General features: G+C 24.9%; 2 protein-coding genes across 2 annotated transcripts; one reads left to right on the forward strand and one right to left on the reverse strand.

The window, feature by feature from the left end:
* Positions 1-107: 107 nt before the first annotated feature.
* On the reverse strand, positions 108-10,151 carry LOC113551501 (protein ABHD16A). The gene is made up of 12 exons (XM_026953770.1): positions 9,849-10,151; positions 4,391-4,441; positions 3,582-3,818; positions 3,431-3,501; positions 3,211-3,362; positions 3,019-3,133; positions 1,986-2,133; positions 1,749-1,913; positions 1,508-1,692; positions 1,312-1,445; positions 583-716; positions 108-497 (listed from the first exon to the last, which is right to left on the reverse strand). Exons 1-12 carry the CDS (start codon positions 9,912-9,914, stop codon positions 420-422), a joined length of 1,536 nt encoding a protein of 511 aa, XP_026809571.1. The 5' UTR covers positions 9,915-10,151; the 3' UTR covers positions 108-419.
* LOC113551505 (sentrin-specific protease 2-like) lies at positions 8,621-21,001 on the forward strand. Its single transcript, XM_026953773.1, has 2 exons — positions 8,621-8,777; positions 20,357-21,001. Exons 1-2 carry the CDS (start codon positions 8,772-8,774, stop codon positions 20,975-20,977), a joined length of 627 nt encoding a protein of 208 aa, XP_026809574.1. The 5' UTR covers positions 8,621-8,771; the 3' UTR covers positions 20,978-21,001.
* Positions 21,002-22,749: the final 1,748 nt, after the last annotated feature.

The raw sequence follows: 22,749 nt of genomic DNA on the forward strand, positions 1-22,749 counted from the left end.
TATTATTACAAGAGCTAAACTTAGAATTAAAGAATATAGGTCTTCATATTTATTTTTAAGTCTATAGGGTCATAATAAGCATAATTTTAGTGATTTTTAGTTCTATAAGTCCTGAACCCTAAATATGAAAATCCATGGACCATTTAATTAGTAATTAGAATGTGGAACACTTCAAACTTAATATTAGAAGATGATAGCCCTCTTCAAAAATAAATACAACCAAAGTAACCTACTAAAATTAAAAATTATTATTTAAACTCACCAATAACATTTCACAATTATGGACAAATACAGAAACAAAACCTTATTTTACAATAACATAACTAATGAAAAGATTTTGTATAAATATTAAAATTATGACTGAAAAATTATACCAAAATATTAATACAAAAAACTTAAAAAAAATTTATATTACATATTTAAATTATAAATCCCAAGTAACGTGTTGGTAATGGAGTGCAATGTGTGGAATTATAATCTTTCATATAATAATCAGCCTAAAAATAAAAATATAAAAATTAATCATCCTAGGATATATATTTAAGAATTTCCCACAAAAAAGTCATGAAAATAATAACTTACCAAATAAAGTAACATTTTTATTTTTTCTTGATCTTTCCAGCCATCACCAAGATTTAATGGATAATTTTTACTAGATGAAGGAAATAGTTTTGATTGATGGTTTAAATCAACATCGTATTGTAAACGTACTTGATCTGAAATAGTATCATTCAAGAATTTTATATTTTTAATAAGCCAGTACCAATTTAAAATAACGCAAATCTTAATAAATTCTTATAAAAACAGTCTGTGACATGAAAACTGGCCCTTAACCATCACAAACTTGGCGGTTGTTTCACCTCAAGGATCCAAAATATAATTAAATTAATTGCTGCAATTTTTTTAATTAAAACTTAATTTACTAAAAATACTTTAAAATATTTTATAAACTAATTAGTTTATTAAAAATGTACTATAGTAAGGACTAAGGATACGCAAAAAAAGCTGAGTCCACTGGATGTCTGTATTATACAAATAGTAAGTAGTACTGGGACAGCCGCACAATGTGTGATAAACAGTGTAAGTTGAGAACCCATGACTAACTGGTAGAGTAAATAGTACTAAGGTATTTAAGAACTAGTTTTTGTGCCGTGGACTTAAGGTTATGTGAAATTTTACATAGCTATTCACATTATTTAAAAATTCTGTTGTTTTTATAAAATATTCATTTACTTAAAAAGTAAATAAATATGTATTTAAATAAGATATTTTAAAATGTATTAAATGCTACTTAGTATTGCTATTACATACTTTGTTGTTCACCAGATGTAGATAACCAAACCCAAAGAGCTGATCGAGATTCATTAGAAAAAAGTTTTGGAAATCTTCTTTCTAATAATAATTCTAGAAGGTGATTTGCTCGATTTGTAGCTACATTTTGGGGACTTTAAAAATAATAAAAATTGAATTAAGATAATATACATAAATTAATAGTTGTATGTATTACTCAAGTGCAATAATTTCATCACTGGATCGTCTAATTAATAGAACTGGTCCTGGATATTGAATTAAATTTTCAGCCACATTCAAGTTTGTGAATTCTTTTACAGTAAAATCTACTAGTTTCTCAGCAAAGCTAGGCATCCGTGGAATTGCTAATGGTGCCAGATCATCAAATGTAGCATCGAGTATCTAAATATAAGCTAGTGGATTAAATATTTTTAAGCTCTTATACAATTAAAATTTACCACAGCGTGTACATCAGGGAACTTTTTGGCTAAATGGGTGGAAGCAAAACCACCTATACTCCAACCGTATAATATAATATTTTTAGGACTAAATTTTAAATGCTTTATAGCGAACTCTATTACAGTTTCAGCAGCATTTCGTTCTTGTTCTATGTAAGGTACGCCCTATTATTAAATAAAAAAAACTATAAACAATAGACAAATAGTTATTATATATATATATATATATGTATTTACAGTGCTATATCCAAATCCGGGATGATTCCATCCTAAAACAGAATGATGAGTTTCAATAGCTGAACTCATAATTCCCGCTTCATAGAACCCAGCATTTCCTTCAGTACAAATAATTAATTTTGGATTCAAAGAATTTATATTTGAATGTCTAGAACAAAGGTATATAATTAGCTTACTACAACCATACAGTATCTTAATTTAATAGCTACTGAATTCATTCATACGAGGTGTGACAATTAAGTAATGAGACTGATTGAAAAGAAAATGTGTATTTATAAATCAAGGTACAACAATATGATCCCCTTCAAAATACTCCCATTGGACAGCTATACACCGAGTCCAGCGTTTTTTACAGTCTTCATAACTCTTCTGGAAGTCCATAGAGCACCCTCGTTACGAACGTTTGAATGTCAGTTACCAACTCAAAACGGGTTCCTTCACGACCTGTTTCACCCGGGGAACAAAAAAAAGTCATATGGAGACATATCATGAAAATATAGTGCCTGGGACAACACTGAGATATTTTTTGAGGTCAAAAATTGAGTCACACTGAAAGCTCGACGACATGGCGCATTGTTATGATGAAGGATCCACGAGGTTGCGATGTTTGGACGCACTCTAATGACTCTTTTTCGCAACCATTCGTTTCTCGATTAATATTTCACGACCGATTTTAAATCACTGTGCCACCAAAATACTTGTGCACGACTCGTAACTTCATCACGAACACTTTAACTACTTTGTCTAGCGTTTCCTTCGCAGATTCGCAAAGTTTCACACAAAACTTTATCGCGTACCATTGCGAAGTTCCATTTTCGTGACACACGCTTCATACACTAAATTAAAGAAGCCAACATAAACGGTGAGTTAATGATCTTACAGGAGTTCCAAATACATCTATTTATAGATTTATATCATGAGATTAAAGTCCCATATTTCCAAGTGCACAGTGCTAACACATGCACAGCAAAAAAATCAGTCTCATTACTTAATTGTCACACCTCGTATTATAGAAATATTAATTATAATTAACCTTTTGTCTATGAACATTGAGTCTACAAAATTTCCATCGATAGTTTTTAATTTATATCGTATACCTCCAAATGAAGTGATTAAAGCTCGTCTTCCTTTCTGTAAGTTCTGATTCACTGTAATAATATTAAGGTTACAAAAAATAAATGTAAATGTAAATAAGTAATTAATATTAGTTATAAAGTAACTTTACTTAAATAGAATAGAAGTGAAGTAGAACCAGGATAAATTAATGATATTCCAAAAGTATGTAATGCTATAAACCCAATAAGACGGCTAGGGCTACTTAGAAGTTGTAATGACATCTTAAAATTATTGCTTATTAAATTTGATTTGTAATTTTTTCTAAAAATAAATAAAGTTCATCAATTGCATTCTTAACAATTAATACAATAAAATAATTTAATTCATACTCTTCAGCAGGAGTCCATGAAAAGTCGATAGGCCATGCTGAAAAATCAAAATCGTAGCTGTGCAGTTTTTTCTAAGAATAAAAAAAAAAATGAAATATAAAATATAAATAGTGAAAATAAAATAAGATTTAACAAAATATTCTTTTTATACCTTATTATCAGTTGAATAATTCAACTTAGCATTAAGAAGATCGTTATAAAAAGTTTTATACTTTGGATTTATAGCTCTTCCATAACTTCTCAAAATAAATGTTGTCATCAAAGTTATACCTAATATTGATCCTCGAAAAAATAGTTTGGTTACAAATTCTGGACTTAACAGCCATTTACCATACATGTATAATAATGCTGGAGAAAGGTAAGTGGCTACTTGTGTAACAATGTAAGTCTAAAAAAAAGAAAGAAATAGTAATAGATTTATAGTATAGTTTATGTTATAGATAACAACATTAGTTTATTAAAAATGTTTCTATTCAAAGACCATCTAAATCTTGTTTGTTTTTATATACCGTATTCTATTACAACTTACTTGGTGAAAAATATAATTTTCAATTTTTTTGTAAAATTAACAACTAAATATGTCTCTTTTAACTAAGCTAAATCTTGATAACTAAACCAACTATTTATACCATACTAGTTTACTGGAATCACTATTTTATTCTAAGTGTGTTCAGTTCTAACTTCTAAAGTCTATAGTTCTATACTCAAACCGTTACCGTGTTTACTACTTTCACTGTTATCCATTTTAATAAATACACTCGCAAATTCAATCTACAAACAAATGTGTTTAGATAATATACATAATATATGATGTCTTAAATTTGAATATTAATTAATAACTATAATACATTACAATTAAAATCGCATATATTAAGCAATTGATTGTTACAAATTTAAAAAAAAAACACTAATTTAATGATGTTAAACAAAAATAAAATTATATACATGTTTTATACATACAGTCATTAATATTTTGTCTGCTATATTTTCTTGCCATAATTGAACATATTCCTGCAACAAAAGTTTAAAAATTAATATTTATTTTGTTTATTATTTAAACTTTGTTATACAATTAGGATATAAGCATAAAAGTGCATTATACTATAGAGCAGTTGTAAACCATAGGTTTGTTGTAGAGAGAGCAAAAAGGGGAGTTATTCAATGGAAGTTTAAATGAATGGAAGGAAACTAAAGGGTAACCAAATAAGAAATGGAAGAGCAATGTTGCATATTTCCTAGAGAGATTAAGGTTATGAAACCAGAGTTTTAGTGAGATAGTTAGGGATATACTTTTATACCAAGTGGCGAAATGGAGTGGTATTGTTTCCCATTGTTAAAGCCATAGGTTGGTTATACAAACCCTGTGGTTTGGGATGAAATCTGCCTATGGGAGAATTTAATATTAAAACATTTTAATAAAATGGATGTCAAAAAATTAAAAATTACAGATATATTGACTAAATCCAATCTTTAATTTCTTTTTAAGAACAAAAATATATAGGTATATTATTTAAAATACAACAAGAATAAATTTAAAGACATACAGTAATCAATTGTGTTGACTCAATGACCAATGAGTATACAATTTAAATATCAATGTTTTTTAAAAGATCTTATGAGGATTGATCAAATGTAAATGTCCATTTATAATACTTATTTATTTTCAGATGATTATTATAAATATTAAAATACAATATTTGAAAATAATATTTAGATGTATATTGAAAGGAATTCTTTAGAAGTAGCCTAATAGTAAGTTTATTTTCTATTCCCGTAAAATAACCACTTCATTCCTGCAGAGTTAATTACTCAACTATATTACTAAAATTTTATCCATACCAGCTAATTGTAGCGTTTCTATTATAAACATTAAGTAATTTTCAATCATTTACAATCAAAATGCAAAAACCATTCAGACTTAAAAGCAATGTCTGATACCAATATTTTACCTTACAATTCAACATGAAACTAACAATATTTATACCTCCTTGGGAAAAAAACTTAACTATCTATGCAAATACTCCAAAAGAGTAACACCACTACACCAGAACTAATTTATAGAAATTTGTTCAATGAAATAACACTTTTCGTTGAACTTGGCATGTAAATCTATATTAATGAAACCTAGAGTAAGTCTATTGAACAACTTTCTAATGTAAAAAATTCAATTTTAACTTTATTGTTAGTACTAACTGATTATTTAGTTTTAAAAATTTGTAACCTCAAGTATCAATCCAATATTTATTTTGTATAAAAGACATTTACAATCCATATACACATTATATATCATAATAAAATAAGTAAATAAGTGTATTAGACTTATAAAACGTGAAGCAAATGAGAATCTATTGACACTACTTTCAATTTATTAACTTAGGAATATTAAATTACTATAGATTATTAGATAGATCAGTGGTGTTCCAACCTTTTTAACAATGCGGCACACTTCATCTCCTATAAAATTTTTGCGATATGATACCCCAATCTATATAATATGTGAATCATATTTTAACAGAGTTTGGGACTTAAAGCATTTGCTTATATTTATGGATGGACTTAAAATGTTGCAGAATTCTATGGAAATGTTCATGTTACAATACGTTCAATTATGAAATTTGAAAGTGCTTTTTCCAACAAATTTAAAAAAAAAATGCTATTTCCATTTTTTCTGACTATTTTTGTTTTTGACCAATTTTTCTACTTTTTTTCATGATTTTCTCTTGCAATTGTTAAAAACAAAAATATTCTAATGTTTAAAATAGAACTAGAGTTCAGGGATATAAAGATTTAATTTTTAATTTTTTAGTTAAAAACTTTTCCTAATCATTTTGTTTTAATATTTTTTCTAATCTTTAAATATATTATTTTTAGCACAATTACAAATTATGTCTAGTACCTATTATATCATATAAAAAGAAAGTTATTTTTTTGATTTAATATTTTTTCTTAAATTTAAGTTTTTTTAATGCTTATTTGAGTGCTTATAACAATGTTTTTAAGCGCTTATTTTAATGATTTTAAGTGCTATAAGTCCGAGCCCTGTTTATATATATATATGCATATAAGTACATAGTTATACAACTATTAATAGATTTTTTATGGTACACTTCAAGAGCCCTTGTGACACACCAGTTGAAAACCTGTAATAGAACATATGGTTACTTATAAACAACGGATAGGGTTGTTAGAGATTATGAAAGAATAGTTTAGATATGAGACAGTTTGCATATTTGAAGAAGTTTTTATGAAATTAATTATAGTTATTATAGTCAAATAAGTATGGATTTTATTTTTATGCTGAAATCATGATGTAGAGTATAATTGCTGATGAACCAGAAAGCATTAAAGAGGAGACAAAAAGTTATTGCTTGGAACATTTAAAATTTGGTAAGGTTTGAATTTTTTGAGGTTTGGTGACAACATGTATTCCAAAAAAACCTATACTACTGTATCCTACTTTAACGAAAAAATTCCACATCTAATAGTCATAGTTACCGAATAATAAAAAAAACTAGGTTAAAAGTCAATAGTTGTTACTTATTTTAATACCTTTAGATTTTGAATGGGAATAATGATGTATCATTTTTGATTAGATGTGTGTTGTTTATAGCTTAAACTTTGGCTGTTTCTACTTCCTTGTAGGAAATTAAATCTATATGATACTTTTGAGGGTTAAAATTCCTATTATTTTTCAAATTAACAGGGGAAAATAAAATTTAAAAATTAGGGAATAGGATGAACATTTTTATACAATATAGTTATTGACAAAAACAAATAAGTAATTTAAGCAACTTGAAAATTTTTCACCAAATATTTATATTATCATTTGCTATGCTTAACATACTTTTCAATAAAATGAATATTTTTTTTGTAAAATCCTTTGATTCTTATGTGAAAATAAAATTTTTGATTTTTTTAAGTAAGAATGATTAAAAAATGTAATATAGGATTCCTCCAAAGATTTCTATTAAGTCCCAATTAAAAAATATTGTAACAAAATTTGAATTTAACAAAATTTACATTGCAGAGACCTACATAATGATGAGTACACAGCACACTTATCAATATTATATAGCAAGCAACTTTCTAGTTTTATAATTTTTCCAAACAAATTAATGTTTTTCAACTCTTAATTATTATCAAATATATTTTAAAATATTAAACAATATAATATAAAACAGTTAAAGAATACAATTTATTACATGTATACAGCTGCCTACATATTAAAATTAAGAAATTTAAACGGTTTTTATTAAACTTTTAGGACATACAAATACCTATACAAATATATTTTAATAATAATGACTAGGGAGCGGATGTTTATGCATTTATCCTATTTTGTAATGACATCTATAAATTATAAATTAATGCAGAGTAAGATAGAAATTTGTTTTATCGCCCAAAGAATTCAAATTTATCATATTTCTATGTTTATCATGCTTTTAGTTCATATTTGAGGTATTTTGTATTATACTTGGACTTAACACGACTTGAATTAATAGATCAAAATATCCCGCAGCTATAGGCCTATGTAATATTTGAGCCAACCGGGAATAACTAGTTTTTGCTTGTATCGGTGGAAGTGTGGGATTCATCTAGATTCTAGACATTTCGATTACTGTGCTTTATCTCCTTATCGAGTATGTACCGCAACAAAAATAAATAAATATATATATGTATATTATAAATTGGTTTCTAATACACATGTTTATTATTTTCAGATTAACAAAAAACTCAGCAACAGTTTGCAAACATCTTTTTTAATTTTTAATTTTAATAATAAAAAATTTAATTTAATTTTTTAAATTATTAATAATTTATTATAATACATTTTTAATAAATTCTAAGCATATTTTTATAGTGCATAATTGCATGCATATTTTTAAATTTTTTAGAGCATAAACATCCGCTCCCTAATCATGACTCATCAATTCCTAATGAAATAGCTAGAATAACTTTATAACATTTGTTATATATAACAAAATATAATTAATATATAGTAGGAAAAATGTTAAAAATAATGCATGATGGTTTGTTTTTTATCTTATTATTTATTTATACAAGGCACATTATCTAATCTATAATAGTTTTTCTAACTTCAAAGGTCATATTATTGATTAATTATACAATAATAAGTATAATAGTATAATTAATCAATGCTTATAATATATTGGTAGATTTATTAGACAGAACAGAAAATAGAGTAAATACATGCTGTATTGTAAAACGTTAACTGTAATAATTTTGTCCTTGGTCACTAGTACTTCAGTACCATACCAAGTGTTAATTTAAGATCTTAATTGTTCAATTTTTTTTATTGAGTATACAGTTTAATAACAAAATGGCGGTAAGTGTAGAACATATTATTTTACTTTATTTATTATTTAATTTATAATGATTATTTATTAGGTTAGGTTAAATTAGGTTTAGTAAAATCAAAGAATATTATATAAAATAGTAGAACAGTTATAACTAGTAAAGCCAAAATAGTACTTATTCAATGTTTTTACTAATTTGTATTGCTTTATTAAAATAAATTGAAAAAAAAATTTTAATTAAAAGTTTAAAACTGTATTTACTATGTTTTTATTTAAACATAATTAATAAATAAAAAATACAATAAAATATAATTTAATATGAGGTACCCATGTTTTTTATAATTAAATTTAATTAACCTACATGGTCACATATTTGGTATTATAGTTGCAACACACAAAAATAAATGTTATGTTTGTTTATCTATTAACTAAGTAATTAAATATGTTTAATAACTATCTATGTACTTATTCCTATAGGCTATAAATACTAACTAGTTAAAGCAAATTCATAACAATTTGCATTTAATATAAGACATTGAATCATATACATTTTAACAGAAATTAAACACATTAATATAAAAATATATTTAAGTTTCAATAACCAGATAATTACTAATTCATTAATTTAAATTATATGAAATTATTTATAAAAATGTTCATCAAAGTCATTTTTATTTAAAAAGAACCTTAAATAATAAACTATTTATGTATTATACCTAATCTAACCTACTTGAATAAAAAATGAATAAAAATTATAACTCATTGATATTAACTAAGTATTTATTATTATTAATTATTCAAGATGCTTTTTAATTATGTATTGCATAATTAAAACCTAAATATGAACATTTTTTAAAATATCTTAATAAGTAGGTACTAAATACAACAATATTACCTAAATAAAAGTATAAATTTAAAAATATTAATGATAAAGCTATCAAATTTATTAATATAACTATGAATGATCAAATTTAATTTGTTTAATGAAAAATAAACACATTTTTTTAGAGGTTTATCCATTAAAAATTACTTGTGATTTTGAAATATAAAGTCATTAGTGTACGACAAATTTAAATAAACAACTTATAGTTTATGCTTACATCGTTTCTTCGAATTCCGGTATATACTTTATACAGTTTAGGTGTAAATATATAGTCGGTAAACATTATATATTATATTTTATGTACACTTTTAAATTTTGTAAAATAATGTTAACTAAATAATAAACTAATAGTTGTTAAAATTATTAACAAACTAGTCCATACTGAAGGTTAAAAAATTATACAAAACCCGTTAGTCAAGAATCAAGATTTTATAAACCTTGTAGAACTATGATATAATAACTAATTTTTGAGAATACTGAAGAAAGTAGTGACGAAAAGGCATGACTCAAGAGGTCAAAAACTCCATAACTATAGAAAAATATTATTGTGATAATCACAATGTGATTAAATGTGATATTTAAGTGATAACCATGGTTACAAATAAAACCATAGATAATAATATCAAGATTAGTAAAAAAACAGAAATGCGTAATCACAATCAAAAAAGCACAATATAGGTACATCTAGAGAGCCTAGATATAAATATAATTATAAAGGCTCTCTAGGTACACCCATATATATTTTAATTCATGGGTTCACCGTACATACTCCGGGAGAACTAGTAGTTATAACAGCAATGTTATGGAACTATTTACTGAGTAGTGAGTAAAGTCATACATTAAATATACTAGAACTTTTTATAAAAATGTTATTATTATAATATATTGTTAGTGTTAACATTTTCACCAGTATTCTGTAAAACGTAAAGTATTATAAATTAATAGCTTTTAAGTTATTATATTTGTTTATATTGTTATATTAATTATAAAAGAATTTTAAAAAATTTATAATTTAGTCACATTTTTAATTATTTTGTAGGTACTTTCGCCTGTTTATTATTAATAATTATTATTATTTAATATTATTATTATTGGCATTGATTAAAATATAATGTATATTTAATCAATACCGCGGATATATTTTAGTCCGTGATTATTACGTGTCTTAGTGGCGCATGCGTAATATTAATAATACTTATAGCGATCCTATGGGAGTCCATTAGTACTATTCCGTCGGGGTCCAAAACCGCTCGCCTGTGTGGTTGCCACATTTTTCCACGGCGTGAGCTATCTATAGTATATTTAATCTATGGTAAAGTCACCTAGCGTTATAATGGATTGTCAATATGATTACTTTTAAATTTATATGGTACATTGTACATATTATTGTGATATTATTATATCATACAACCACATAACCACAATCTTTTCATACTATATAGATTATTTAGATGTAATTTTTGAATTGTTGAATTTTCATAAAAATATTGCTAGATGGCGCTAGTTTGTAGTTCCACAGCTGTTTTAGCGATTCTGAAACACGATTTAAGATAGTATGGTTGCCCGACGACCTATGATAAGAACGTTTTAAACGTCAACCAGCACGATATTTGACCTTATAGGAATATAGGCTATACCACTCTATTACATTCAAGCGCTAGTAGTGCAATTTTCAGCTGTTTTTACTAGTGATTTCGGTACACTTTATAATGATTTGTCGGGCAATCACAAGGTATGATCTATAAACCTTGGGGCAACCATACCATACTATCTTAAATCGTGCTCTGAGGGCATCTTGGAGAATACATTATATCCACGGTATTACGGTATTACTCTTTCAACGTGTTATATCATTGATTTTATATTTTTATTTTTTATAATGATTTTATGTTAGGCCAATAGGCATAAACATAAACCTAGTTTAGCACCCACATGAATTTTCCAATTTATGTTTAACCAATGTTTAACTTAAATATCTTAAATCATATTTAAAAGTCGAGAATTAATGTAAAATAAATTCTGTAGCATTACGACTAGCAACTTTGGTTACCTACCTACTCTGTTTTTCAATAAAAATAATAAAAATAACAGTTATCTTATATCATAATATAAGACATATATATGCATTTATGTTGCATTCGCTATATTTTCCTCATATTTTTTATTTTTTTATTACACTATTCTATAATCAATACTATTTCATTATATAATTATATAATATTTTATCAATAATTGTTATTTGTTACTCTAGTCTTTAACAATGTTTAACATTCAATTTCCTAATCGGCCAATAATATGACAAAATAACAATTTATCACAACATGTTTCAACAGTTCTTGAATTAGAAGCTCTGATCCGGTCAATTTCCCAGCTTGCGTTACGTAAAGACTGACATCCGCGCATGTCTGGGAATCTGGGACAATCTTCCAAATAGTTCGGTATAGATATTTGTAATTTGTATGCTCCAGTGCAAATTGGTTTAGGTACCCCATAAATTTAAACACTATTATTGAGGCTCCTTAATCACTACAAAAGCCACCTAAAACATTTTAATTTTGGGTTTTCAAATTGCACTTTTACCTATAAAGTTATATTAGTTAATTTTGGTATTTGGTATGAAACTTATTAAAATGTCATTTTTTATAATAATAAATATCAAACGGTCAAAATTTACCTGTAAATTATAATTTCTCAATTAGTACCATTTACAAATATATGTATTAAAATTAGATCAAGTATATGGAGACAAACAAATTTACACAAGTTTTATATATAAAATTTAATAATTTAATGTATTATCAAAGAATTTTAATAAGTTAACATCTATATAAAACGTTATGAAATACATTATAATAATATAACTAGATTATATAAGGTATCCACCATTTAAAATTACTAGATCACTAATATTAATGATTGTATTATATTAATATACTATACACCAGTGGCGTAACTGAGAGCCCGTAGATTCCACAGTAAATTGAAGCCTTTGGTTAAAATAAATTTAATTCCCGTGAATAATTGCTTTTTTTTAATTACATTAGTGTTAATCTATGCACAATTTAGATATAAGCATGTTAGTTGATAAATTTGCACAAAAAAAAAAATGCTAAAAGATCGCAGGAATTTAAATAAAATAATTCAATAAAATTTAGTTATTTGTATTTTATACATTAAGTAATAATTGTGTAATATTAAATAAATATTGTTATTTTTTATCATATCATAACAAAATTTTAAATTTTAATTAGAATAAGTGATTTACTTATAACAGATTAATGTTTTTAAAACTAATATATACCTACCTATATAAACAATATATTTTAGGGGCCCAAATTTTTTTGTTACGCCACTGCTATATACACATAAAAATTAAAACAAAATACATAATATTATCTTATAAATCTATTATAACTAATACATAATTTCAATTTTATTTTGTACAAATTTCAACAAAAAAAATTGATTGAAATACACATTATTAATAATTGTAGATTAGTAGATTTGTATAGGTATAATGGATACAATAAATATATATTTTTTAATACTATTTGGAATAAAAACATCGATAAATATCTATAATAATCATTATAAAAAAACGTCGAATTTAAATTTTGCTTTGTAAAAAATAATAATAAATAATTATCAAAATTATATTTATCATAAGTCAGATATTAGTATTACAGTGAAACCTCTAAATACCGGACACCCTAGGTCGCTGAAATGTTGTCTGGTATTTAGAGTGAGAAATATAATATTAGAGAAATAAAAAATTAAAATTATAATTTAAAAAAATTAATTTATTTATTTAGTTATTTATTTAAATTAAAACTAATATATATTTAAAAAATCAGTTGCTTTAGATTGTTTCGTATTTAGACACGAAGTCATTTTGTATGTTAATGAATTTTCTAATTCCACAAATTTACAATAGAAATTATTAAAATCAAAAGTTAAATTCCATAAAAGTGTTCTTTATTTAGAGGTATCTGTTAAGGGAGGTTTCACTGTATTAATACTAATTGTATTAATTTAGGTCGAACTCGCGTCTATTACCTTCTACGAGTCTACCTACAACCTACATAATAACTAAAAAGGGGCGCAACACGTTTCCACCAAAAGTAGACATTTCCCTTTTCCACTAAATAAGATATTGTCATATTGATCACGTTTTAACTAAAAAAATTGTATACTACGCTTATATTAAAAGCTATAACACATTTTAATTTAACACACACAGTTTTAATGCACACGGGGCGTCATTTGGGGAATGGTGGGAGTATGCATTTGCCCGACCCTAGATTTTAAAGTAGCCAAACGGCCCGGGATTGCTATATAATCTTAATTCTACTGACTATTTTAGAATATACTACATTATAATATAGAAATCAGTAGTAGATCATAATATAAAATTAATACGTACGTACTAAAGACTTGTAGGACAGGACCTTAAAAAAAATAAAAAGGGCTAAATCGAGTTTTTTTTTTTTTGGTAGAACTTTTCAAGCCGGGCCGAACTATCCTGTCTTTTTTTAGTAGAACATTTTGGGCCAGAGCGGAGAGAGCTTTTTTTTTTTATATGCACTTAAAAGTTTTATAGTTATAGGGCCAGCCTGCAGTCATTAAAATGCCCTAGCCTAGTAAATATTGAAATGACACCCCTGAATGCACAATTTAAACTGAGGAACTTTTTCACGTGTTCATAAAATATTGTCCAGTTATATATTATCTTGATAATCAACATAAAAGGTAATAAGTACGACAACGGTTTAATGTACAATCAAATACGAACATTATGCAATATAGGTATATTGATTATATGTGTATCTATACATTTTACATCAATCTGGAAAACTCACAAAAAGTATATTCTACAATTAAAAAAAATATATCATCCAATTTTATATATATATTGCGGGTAAAGTATATACAATTTGGGCATTTTCTACAATACCCGGGCATTATATAAAATGGCCTTCGTATATTGGGCAATATAGATAATATAATATTTAATAGTACAGTATTATCAACATATAATGAATAATATATATTTTATATTATAATATTTATTATTATTATAAAATATATTTTTTTAACCAAAATGTCCGTGGTGTTTCCTAATTGCGGAAAAAGTGACAAAAACCATGTACCTAAGTTGCGGACGAAATTTAAAAAAGTAGCATATGAATTGCGGACATAAATATAACATACTAATTGCGAATATGTTTAATCAGTTTAACGACATCCTTACTCGTGCTTGCTTAAGCTTAATATCTATCAGCTTTCTGTTCGTCTATATTCTGTAAGAAAATGTACAGTGAAAAACTTATAGAGTTACATGTGATTGACGGTTAGGTTCCAAACACGGACGTGCACATGCAAAGCAGCTGAGCGACTATGCATATCAAAATGCCACGGAAACAGTTCATGCGAAAATAAGTGATATAAAAATAAATATTATAATATAAATATATATTATTATTCATTATATTTTGAACTGAGTTCCAATGTTTAAATTTCCAGTACTTAATGTTTTTTGACATTTTTTTGATGCTCATCTTCTAAAAATAGTTTATTTGTGTGTGACATAAATTGCACCCATATTTTTAAAATGTTACTTTTTATACATAATTCTAATCTAATAATAATAAATTAATGTTTTTTTTTCATTCGTGGTAACTCACAAATCAACAGAAAAAAGTTGTATTTATTATATAATATTATAATATTTAAAATTTCTACTGTACTAATGCTCCTGAGGTGTCGATATATAAAATAAATAAATAAATAACTTTTTCTATTTTTACACCTTTTACTCTTTTTGACTCTTTTAGGAGTAGAATTTCGACATTCTTAACAGACATTTGAACATCTTCTACCTATGTCAATAGTAATATCTAGTATCTACTTACCAAATTTCTATTGCAGCTACATAGTCACATAGATCAAGTAGTTTTCAAGATTTTGTGTTCAATCGAATATATACTACTCTCTAAGGTATACCACTCTCTATTAATATATAGATAGCCAGATAGATTAGATAGATATGATCTTACCGGGAAGTGCTGTGTCTACTATCTAGTTTGTAAATTATAACGCAAGGCAGCATTTTTGAGTATATTTATTTCATCGTTCGATGCCTATAAGTACCTTCATACGAAATACAAATAATACCAACCGGACAAAATGTGCATAGAATGATTCACTATTATTTATTATTTTACATATATTCTCAAATAATCTCATTCACTCTGCATAAATACTTACTATTTCATAAATTATTATTTATATAAAACATTTTAATATTCAGTGCTTAATGTATTTTAACATATTTTCATTTTATATGTGTTTTTGAATAATAATGTAATTTGTATTTATCAAAGTAAACCACATTAAAAAGAAACATTTTATACACACAAATTTAGACAAGTAGTCAAGTAATAAATATTAAAATATATGAAAGGTAAGTGACTTTTTATTATAACATAATATACTATAATAATTATTGTTTATTTATTTATTTTTTTAAGGTAACTTACGATCAATTAATTTTTATAGAGCAGCTAAGTTAAAAATGACATCAATTAAGGTACTCTTAACTACAATAATTTATCAATAAAATGGTTAATCAATCTCTATCGCCAAGTGTTTGTTTTTGATAAAGTTAATAATAGTCATTTATTTTACTTTTAGTATTATAGTAAGTTAATATAATTTCTTCTGAAAATATTGCTTTTATTATATAATTTATATTTAATTATTAATTATTATAATTTATACTTGAACCATATATTTCAAGACTTCAAGTTAAATAACTCAACATTTAATTTAATAACATCTTTCTGTAAATTTTGTAAAATAGTAAAGTAGATTCACATAAATACATGTGTATAATACATAAATAAATAATATTTTAAAATACATAAAAAATGTTTAGAAAAATTCAAAAAATTATAAAATACGCAGGTATGTTAACTTTAGGTTGAAATAATTGAAAACTATTAAAGAACCTTGTATTAATTTTTTAAATCTTAGATATAAAAACAAAAATGTTTATAAATTTCTAACTACAAAATAATTTAATTAAGTACTAATTTTATGAATTTTGTTGAAATTTGAACTTGCAAAATTCAAAACAATGAAATTTCATTTAATCCGTGATATTGTTATGTGATTATATTTGTGTTCACTGGAGTCTGTTTGTCTTATTCTATGGTTACTGGTTAGATTAGGTTACCTCGTTTTCTAGCTAGCACAATAACACTTAACGGGTTGCTATAGGTATAGTACATACAAATAGTACAATACTATTTAAGTATTTGTGAATTGAGATATTGTTATAACTTTTATTATATACGATTGAATAGTCTTTAATATATTTTATTACTTATTATATTAATTTTAATATTTAATTAAACATTGATTGAAAATTTTATATCGAGAGAAATACCAATTATCTACCTATATGTTTTGGTTTATTTTTTTTGTAAAGTAAATTTTATTATATAAAATTATATTTTAATTGTTTCCTTGCAGAAAATGTTGTTTTAAACATTTTCATTTTAATGGTTCTTAGACTAGAATGATATTCCTATAAATATGTTAGGTAGGTAATATTATGTTATTAGATTATCATTTGATGACTATTGTGTTATAATTTTGCTCCTGGATATTTGACATATAGTGGTAATATAAATATATAAACGGTTAGAAGAGTGAAAAACAGCATTTGAATAGAAGGGACTGAGGTTAGAACTAAATAAAGCTAAGGCAATTGTCTATGATTTTGGGAGGAAAGGAAATAATCTAGAAATTAATGGGACAAGACATATGTAATGAAGTTAAGGGATGTGTGTGAACTGTCAAGTGAATACGTTCAAACACCTTGTATAAGTGGTACTTAAATAATGGTGGTTTTGAGAATTATATGTGTGTACAGTAGTTGAGACAAGCATAAGGTATTTATGTTAGGATGACGATGCTATTAAAAAATACATTTTATAAAGCAGTTGTATATATTGAAATATTGTGCTATAGACATTAAAACAGAACAGAAGGTGTTTATAGCATAAATGAGAATACCAAAGTAGATGTATTGACTAGAAAGAATAGAATAAGAAATTAATTTATTGGTGTAGTATAAGAGTGGCATACTCATTTGTAGACAAAATGAGAAAGAATAAGTTATGATGGCTTAGTTATTTAGTTTGAGTAAAAGATGAAAAAAAAAAGAAAAAGGGGTAGAATAACAAATATCAAGTACGTACTGTGTACTCTAAGTCTTTGTTTATTATTATACACAAACACAATTAACAAAGCATTTGTATATTTTATATATGGGACAAATGCTATCTCCAAATTTGATTACTGTATTTTATCAATTAGATACAAAAAAAAAATACATTCTACGACTAGATAAAGAGCAAAAATGAAAATAAATTTACAGTGAAAACTCTATAACAAATTTGAAGGGACCAAAATATTTCTTTTGTTATAGAAAGTTTTCGTAATATAGAGGATATAAGAATTATATAATAGGTTATAAATCAAATCAATCATTAAAATGCAATATTTACGTTCTATAAAGTTTTTAGTTGTAACAAGTTTCGTTATAAAAAGTTTTTACCGTATCTTTTAATTTTAAACAGAGTGATGAATGTATTGTCTTTACAATGTTGTGTGGTTTTAGTTTTTTTCTATCGTCAGTTTTTTGGGCAGTATAAATGCTTTAATTTTTAACTTTAGGAATTGTTTCTGGTATAAAATTGGATTACTTTGTCTTAATAACTGGGGAACCCCCCCCCCCTAAAAAAAACTAAGAATTTGAATTTTTATGCAAATTAAGTATTTGACAAAAAAGATTTTTTCTTTTGGCACAGCTCAAGAACAAATAATTGATAAATACTTGAAATTTTCATCAAATGATTTTATTAGCATTTTCTAATCATGAAAATACTTAAACTCTTTTTTTGTTGTCTAATAATAGGCATTTTCAATTCTCCCCTCCCTTAAAATGTTGATTAAAATACTTGAAAATGTAGTACCAGGTTCTTTATAAGTTATACTTTTACCAATTAAAAAATATTAAAAATACATAGGCATTTAAGAGGTTTATAGTTATTTAGGAGAATAAAATTCACAATAAATTTGCAAATCATTTTGTATATAAATTTATATAAAAATTTGAAAATGTAACTCGGGGTTCTTTATCCTATTATTTATAAATTCTTCAACTTACATAAAAAAAATATCTGCAGGAAAGTTACATTCATTTTTTTTATTCACAATATTTTTCTACATGCTTTTAATAGCAATATTAATATAATATAATACAATATAGGCTGACAGATTGTTCTCTCTAAATTATTTTTCTTATACTATGATTTATCATAGAATTCAGTTTTGAATATTTGATATATACTTTATAGCAGTGGAGTGCTGAACATTTTTCAGACTTGAGTTAAACCATAAAATTTGATCACCCACCTCACTATCATCAGTTTTTTTGCAATTTTTTTTTTATTATTATTAAAAATTATAAATATTAATACCTATGTTTTTTAAAGTATCTATACGATAAAATAGGCCATATTTTTATAAAAAACCATCAACCATTATAAGATTATATAACAGTATAATAGATGCTGAGTTGCACACGACACACCTAATAAAACACCCCGAATTTTTCTTCCTTGAAGCAACTACCTCGAGAAATTACTGTTTAGCACGCTACAGCATTACAATGACTTACTTAATAATCAAATTTACTCAAAACCTTTGACATAGAAAATCTACTTTCTCCCTTTTTTAATTTATATTAAAGTGTTTTAAAGTTATACAAATCCTGTAAATTTTTTGGTTAACCACCTTAATACTAAGCTATTAATTCTCTATTATTCAGAATTTACACCCAAATTAATATTTTATTATTCTATATATCCCATGTTCAAGATAACAGAACAAAAAATCTAAAATTTCATAAATGAGAGATATTTTAATAATTTTTTTTTTTTTTTGTATAGAATATATTTTTAAATTAGTATTAATACGTACAATAAGTAAAAAATACTAACAGTTACATTTATTAAACTGAATAAATTGATTTAAAGGGAAGTCCAGTGACACTACTTAACATATTTAAACTTAAAAAAAAATGTCTTAAGTTTAAATTAACTAATTGTTTTTAGATTTTAAGTGGAATAATAAATGTATTGATTTTACAATGATGTACATTTTTTTTATTTTATTTTCTTTTGGTCAGTAAAAATGCTTTGATTTTAAATTTTTTGGATAGATTTTGGTTGGTTGTTGGATTTAGTTGATATCGTGGAGGATGAAGAATTGTAAAAATTTGTTAGTACTTTTCTTAATCTGATAAAATAAACAATAACTTGATTTTTATTCTATACTAATTCAGACATAATTGCTTCTTTATTTTTATTATAATTTAATAACGAATAACTTTTTATACATGACATTTTCACTTAATGTTTATATTTGAATCTCCTACACATAGTTTGTTTAATTTTATAAATATTTTGATACTTTTTGAGCTGTTTATAGATATTTTAAATCTTATGATTATTTTTTTTCTATTAAGAAAAAACAAAAATAAAGATTATTTATGTATTATTTATAATTATGTACTAATCATTTTTTAGATATTGATAATGTCTTAGCATCAAACAAGTTTTATTTGTAATTAAATATTTTTCATAATTTTAGGTTGAGAACAGAGATATAGATACAACCAAAGGTACAACAATAAATTCTAAAACAAGTTTGGACTACTATGAATGTCTAAATGATACATATATTAATAAATATATGGATCTAATCACACAACGTTCTGCAAATGAAGTATATGTGTTTGATACTTTTTTTTTCATCGCCTTTTCTGAAAAGGGGTTTTCAAGTGGTCATCATTGGACAAAAAATATTAATATATTCTCAAAAAAAAAATTGATGATCCCTATTTACACCAAAGAAGAAAATCGCTGGAGCTTAGTCTTGGTTGATATGACAAAAGAAAAAATGATATATTATGATAAATTTGGAAAAAATAATTCCAAACACATGAGATTAATAATGAAATATTTGAAATTAGAACATTTTTTAAGGAATGGAGTGTTTCTTAGAACAAATTTCATCCAAATTCCCTCAAGTATATTTAGTTCTAATGTTTTTTTTGACTGTGGATTGTTTATTTGTGTTATTGCGGAACATCTATCAAGAAATGCGCGGTTGCTTTTTTCGTTTACAGACATGAAGAGATTCCATAAACAAATAGTTTGTGATATGAAAGATGACAATGTCTCATTCTTAATTTCAAGTTACAATACTTAAATTAAACATAATATTTTCTGTAAATTTGGCATATATATTATTATTGTTGAAATATCTTTATGCGTTATTTAATTGTATTGTTAATAACTAATAAATAATGTACTTTTGTAAATTAAATATTTTTATACTTATTATAAAATTTTAGTATGATTGTATATATATTATATATATTTTATTATTAAAAATTTTAATAATAAGATAAGTATCTGAGTACTTAGTCTCATGGGGGGTTAAAAAAAAATGTCCATTCTTAAATTCTGATATATTATACAACCAAAATCAATGCCCATACCAACCATACATTTCAGGGGGGGTTTGAACCCCTAAAACCCTGCCTATGTACGCCATTGCTTAGTCTGTATTTTTTAAATGAAAACTAATCTATATATATATTTATTTCGTAATAAGTAAATAATTATACTTCCAATATTTTATTATTATATATTTTGAAATAATTAGTTTCTTCACTATCTCACCAAATTTAAAGAATGATATTTTCTTATTATGTTAATACATACAATTGTTATGGAAAATATATTTTATAAACAATATGTAATATGAAAAAATTAAAAATGTTTAACATGAAAAGGTAATGGTGTAATTGTACGGGGTAATTATTTTATCATTATTTCGAAAAGTATTCATGTTTTTAAAAATATTTATTTTCATAGTTTCAATTTGTTAAAAAAACAATGTTTCTATTAAAAAATTATATTTTTATATATTGTTTATCCTTATATTTTTTTAAGTTTTTACTTTTTTGAATGACAACTTAGTTTTAATTACATATTCCAAAGCATAATAATTTTCTGAGTATTAGATACATAAAATTCGAATTTAGGGGAGTAGTTTATGAGTTAAAAGTATTTAAAGTTCAGATGCAAGGAGTGAAGTGGTACGGGGTTTCCCCACAAAATGTCCACTACTCCGCTTGTCTAATCTTTAAATAAGTTAAACTCATTAACTTCTTGCCCTAAATTCGAATTTTATGTATCAAAATACTCGAGAAATTTATTTTGCTTTGGAATATGAAATTAAAACTATGTTGTCATTCAAAAAAGTAAAAACTTAAAAAAAATAAAAGGATAAAATTATTTAAAAATATATCTTTTTAATAAAAAACGTTGTTTTTAAAAAAAATTTGAAACTGTAAAAAAATATTTTCAAAAACATGAATATTTTTTTAAATAATTAGTGTTTTATGATAAAAGAATCACCCTGTATATATTTTTAAGTATTAAGGAATTACGGAGCATAAAATAACAACTAGTCTTTAAATAATGAAACAAATTCTTTGTTCATGTGTTCAGAATTTAAACTTATATAAATCCTTTAAATTAAATATGATTAGATTGGCGTGTGATCACCGTAGAGTATTCTTCTATCTTACTCTGAGTGCGACCCACTTTTTCAGCCTCTGAGCCTTTTTTTAAATAGAAGTTTCTCATGAAGACCCCGATAAATATTATCTACCTGTATTCTATCGTCTATGAAGCATAATAAACACGAATTGTATATCAAAATAAAATTATATTTATTAATAAAAGGTGAAACAATAGTATTAAAAGAGCTAGATAAAATATTATTTATTATTGAAATTTACAAAATAAGAATATTTAAAAATAATACAACGTTACGTATACACGTCATGATGAGTGAGTCTTAATATAATAATGTGAGCAATCTACACATGTCGATGAATTATGACATTCAAGTCTTCATGAAATATATACTAATTTTAAATAATGAACAATTTTTCAATTTTTTGTGGT

This window comes from Rhopalosiphum maidis, chromosome 2, assembly GCF_003676215.2.
Source record: "Rhopalosiphum maidis isolate BTI-1 chromosome 2, ASM367621v3, whole genome shotgun sequence".
In the NCBI taxonomy this organism is placed as follows: Eukaryota; Metazoa; Arthropoda; class Insecta; order Hemiptera; family Aphididae; genus Rhopalosiphum; species Rhopalosiphum maidis.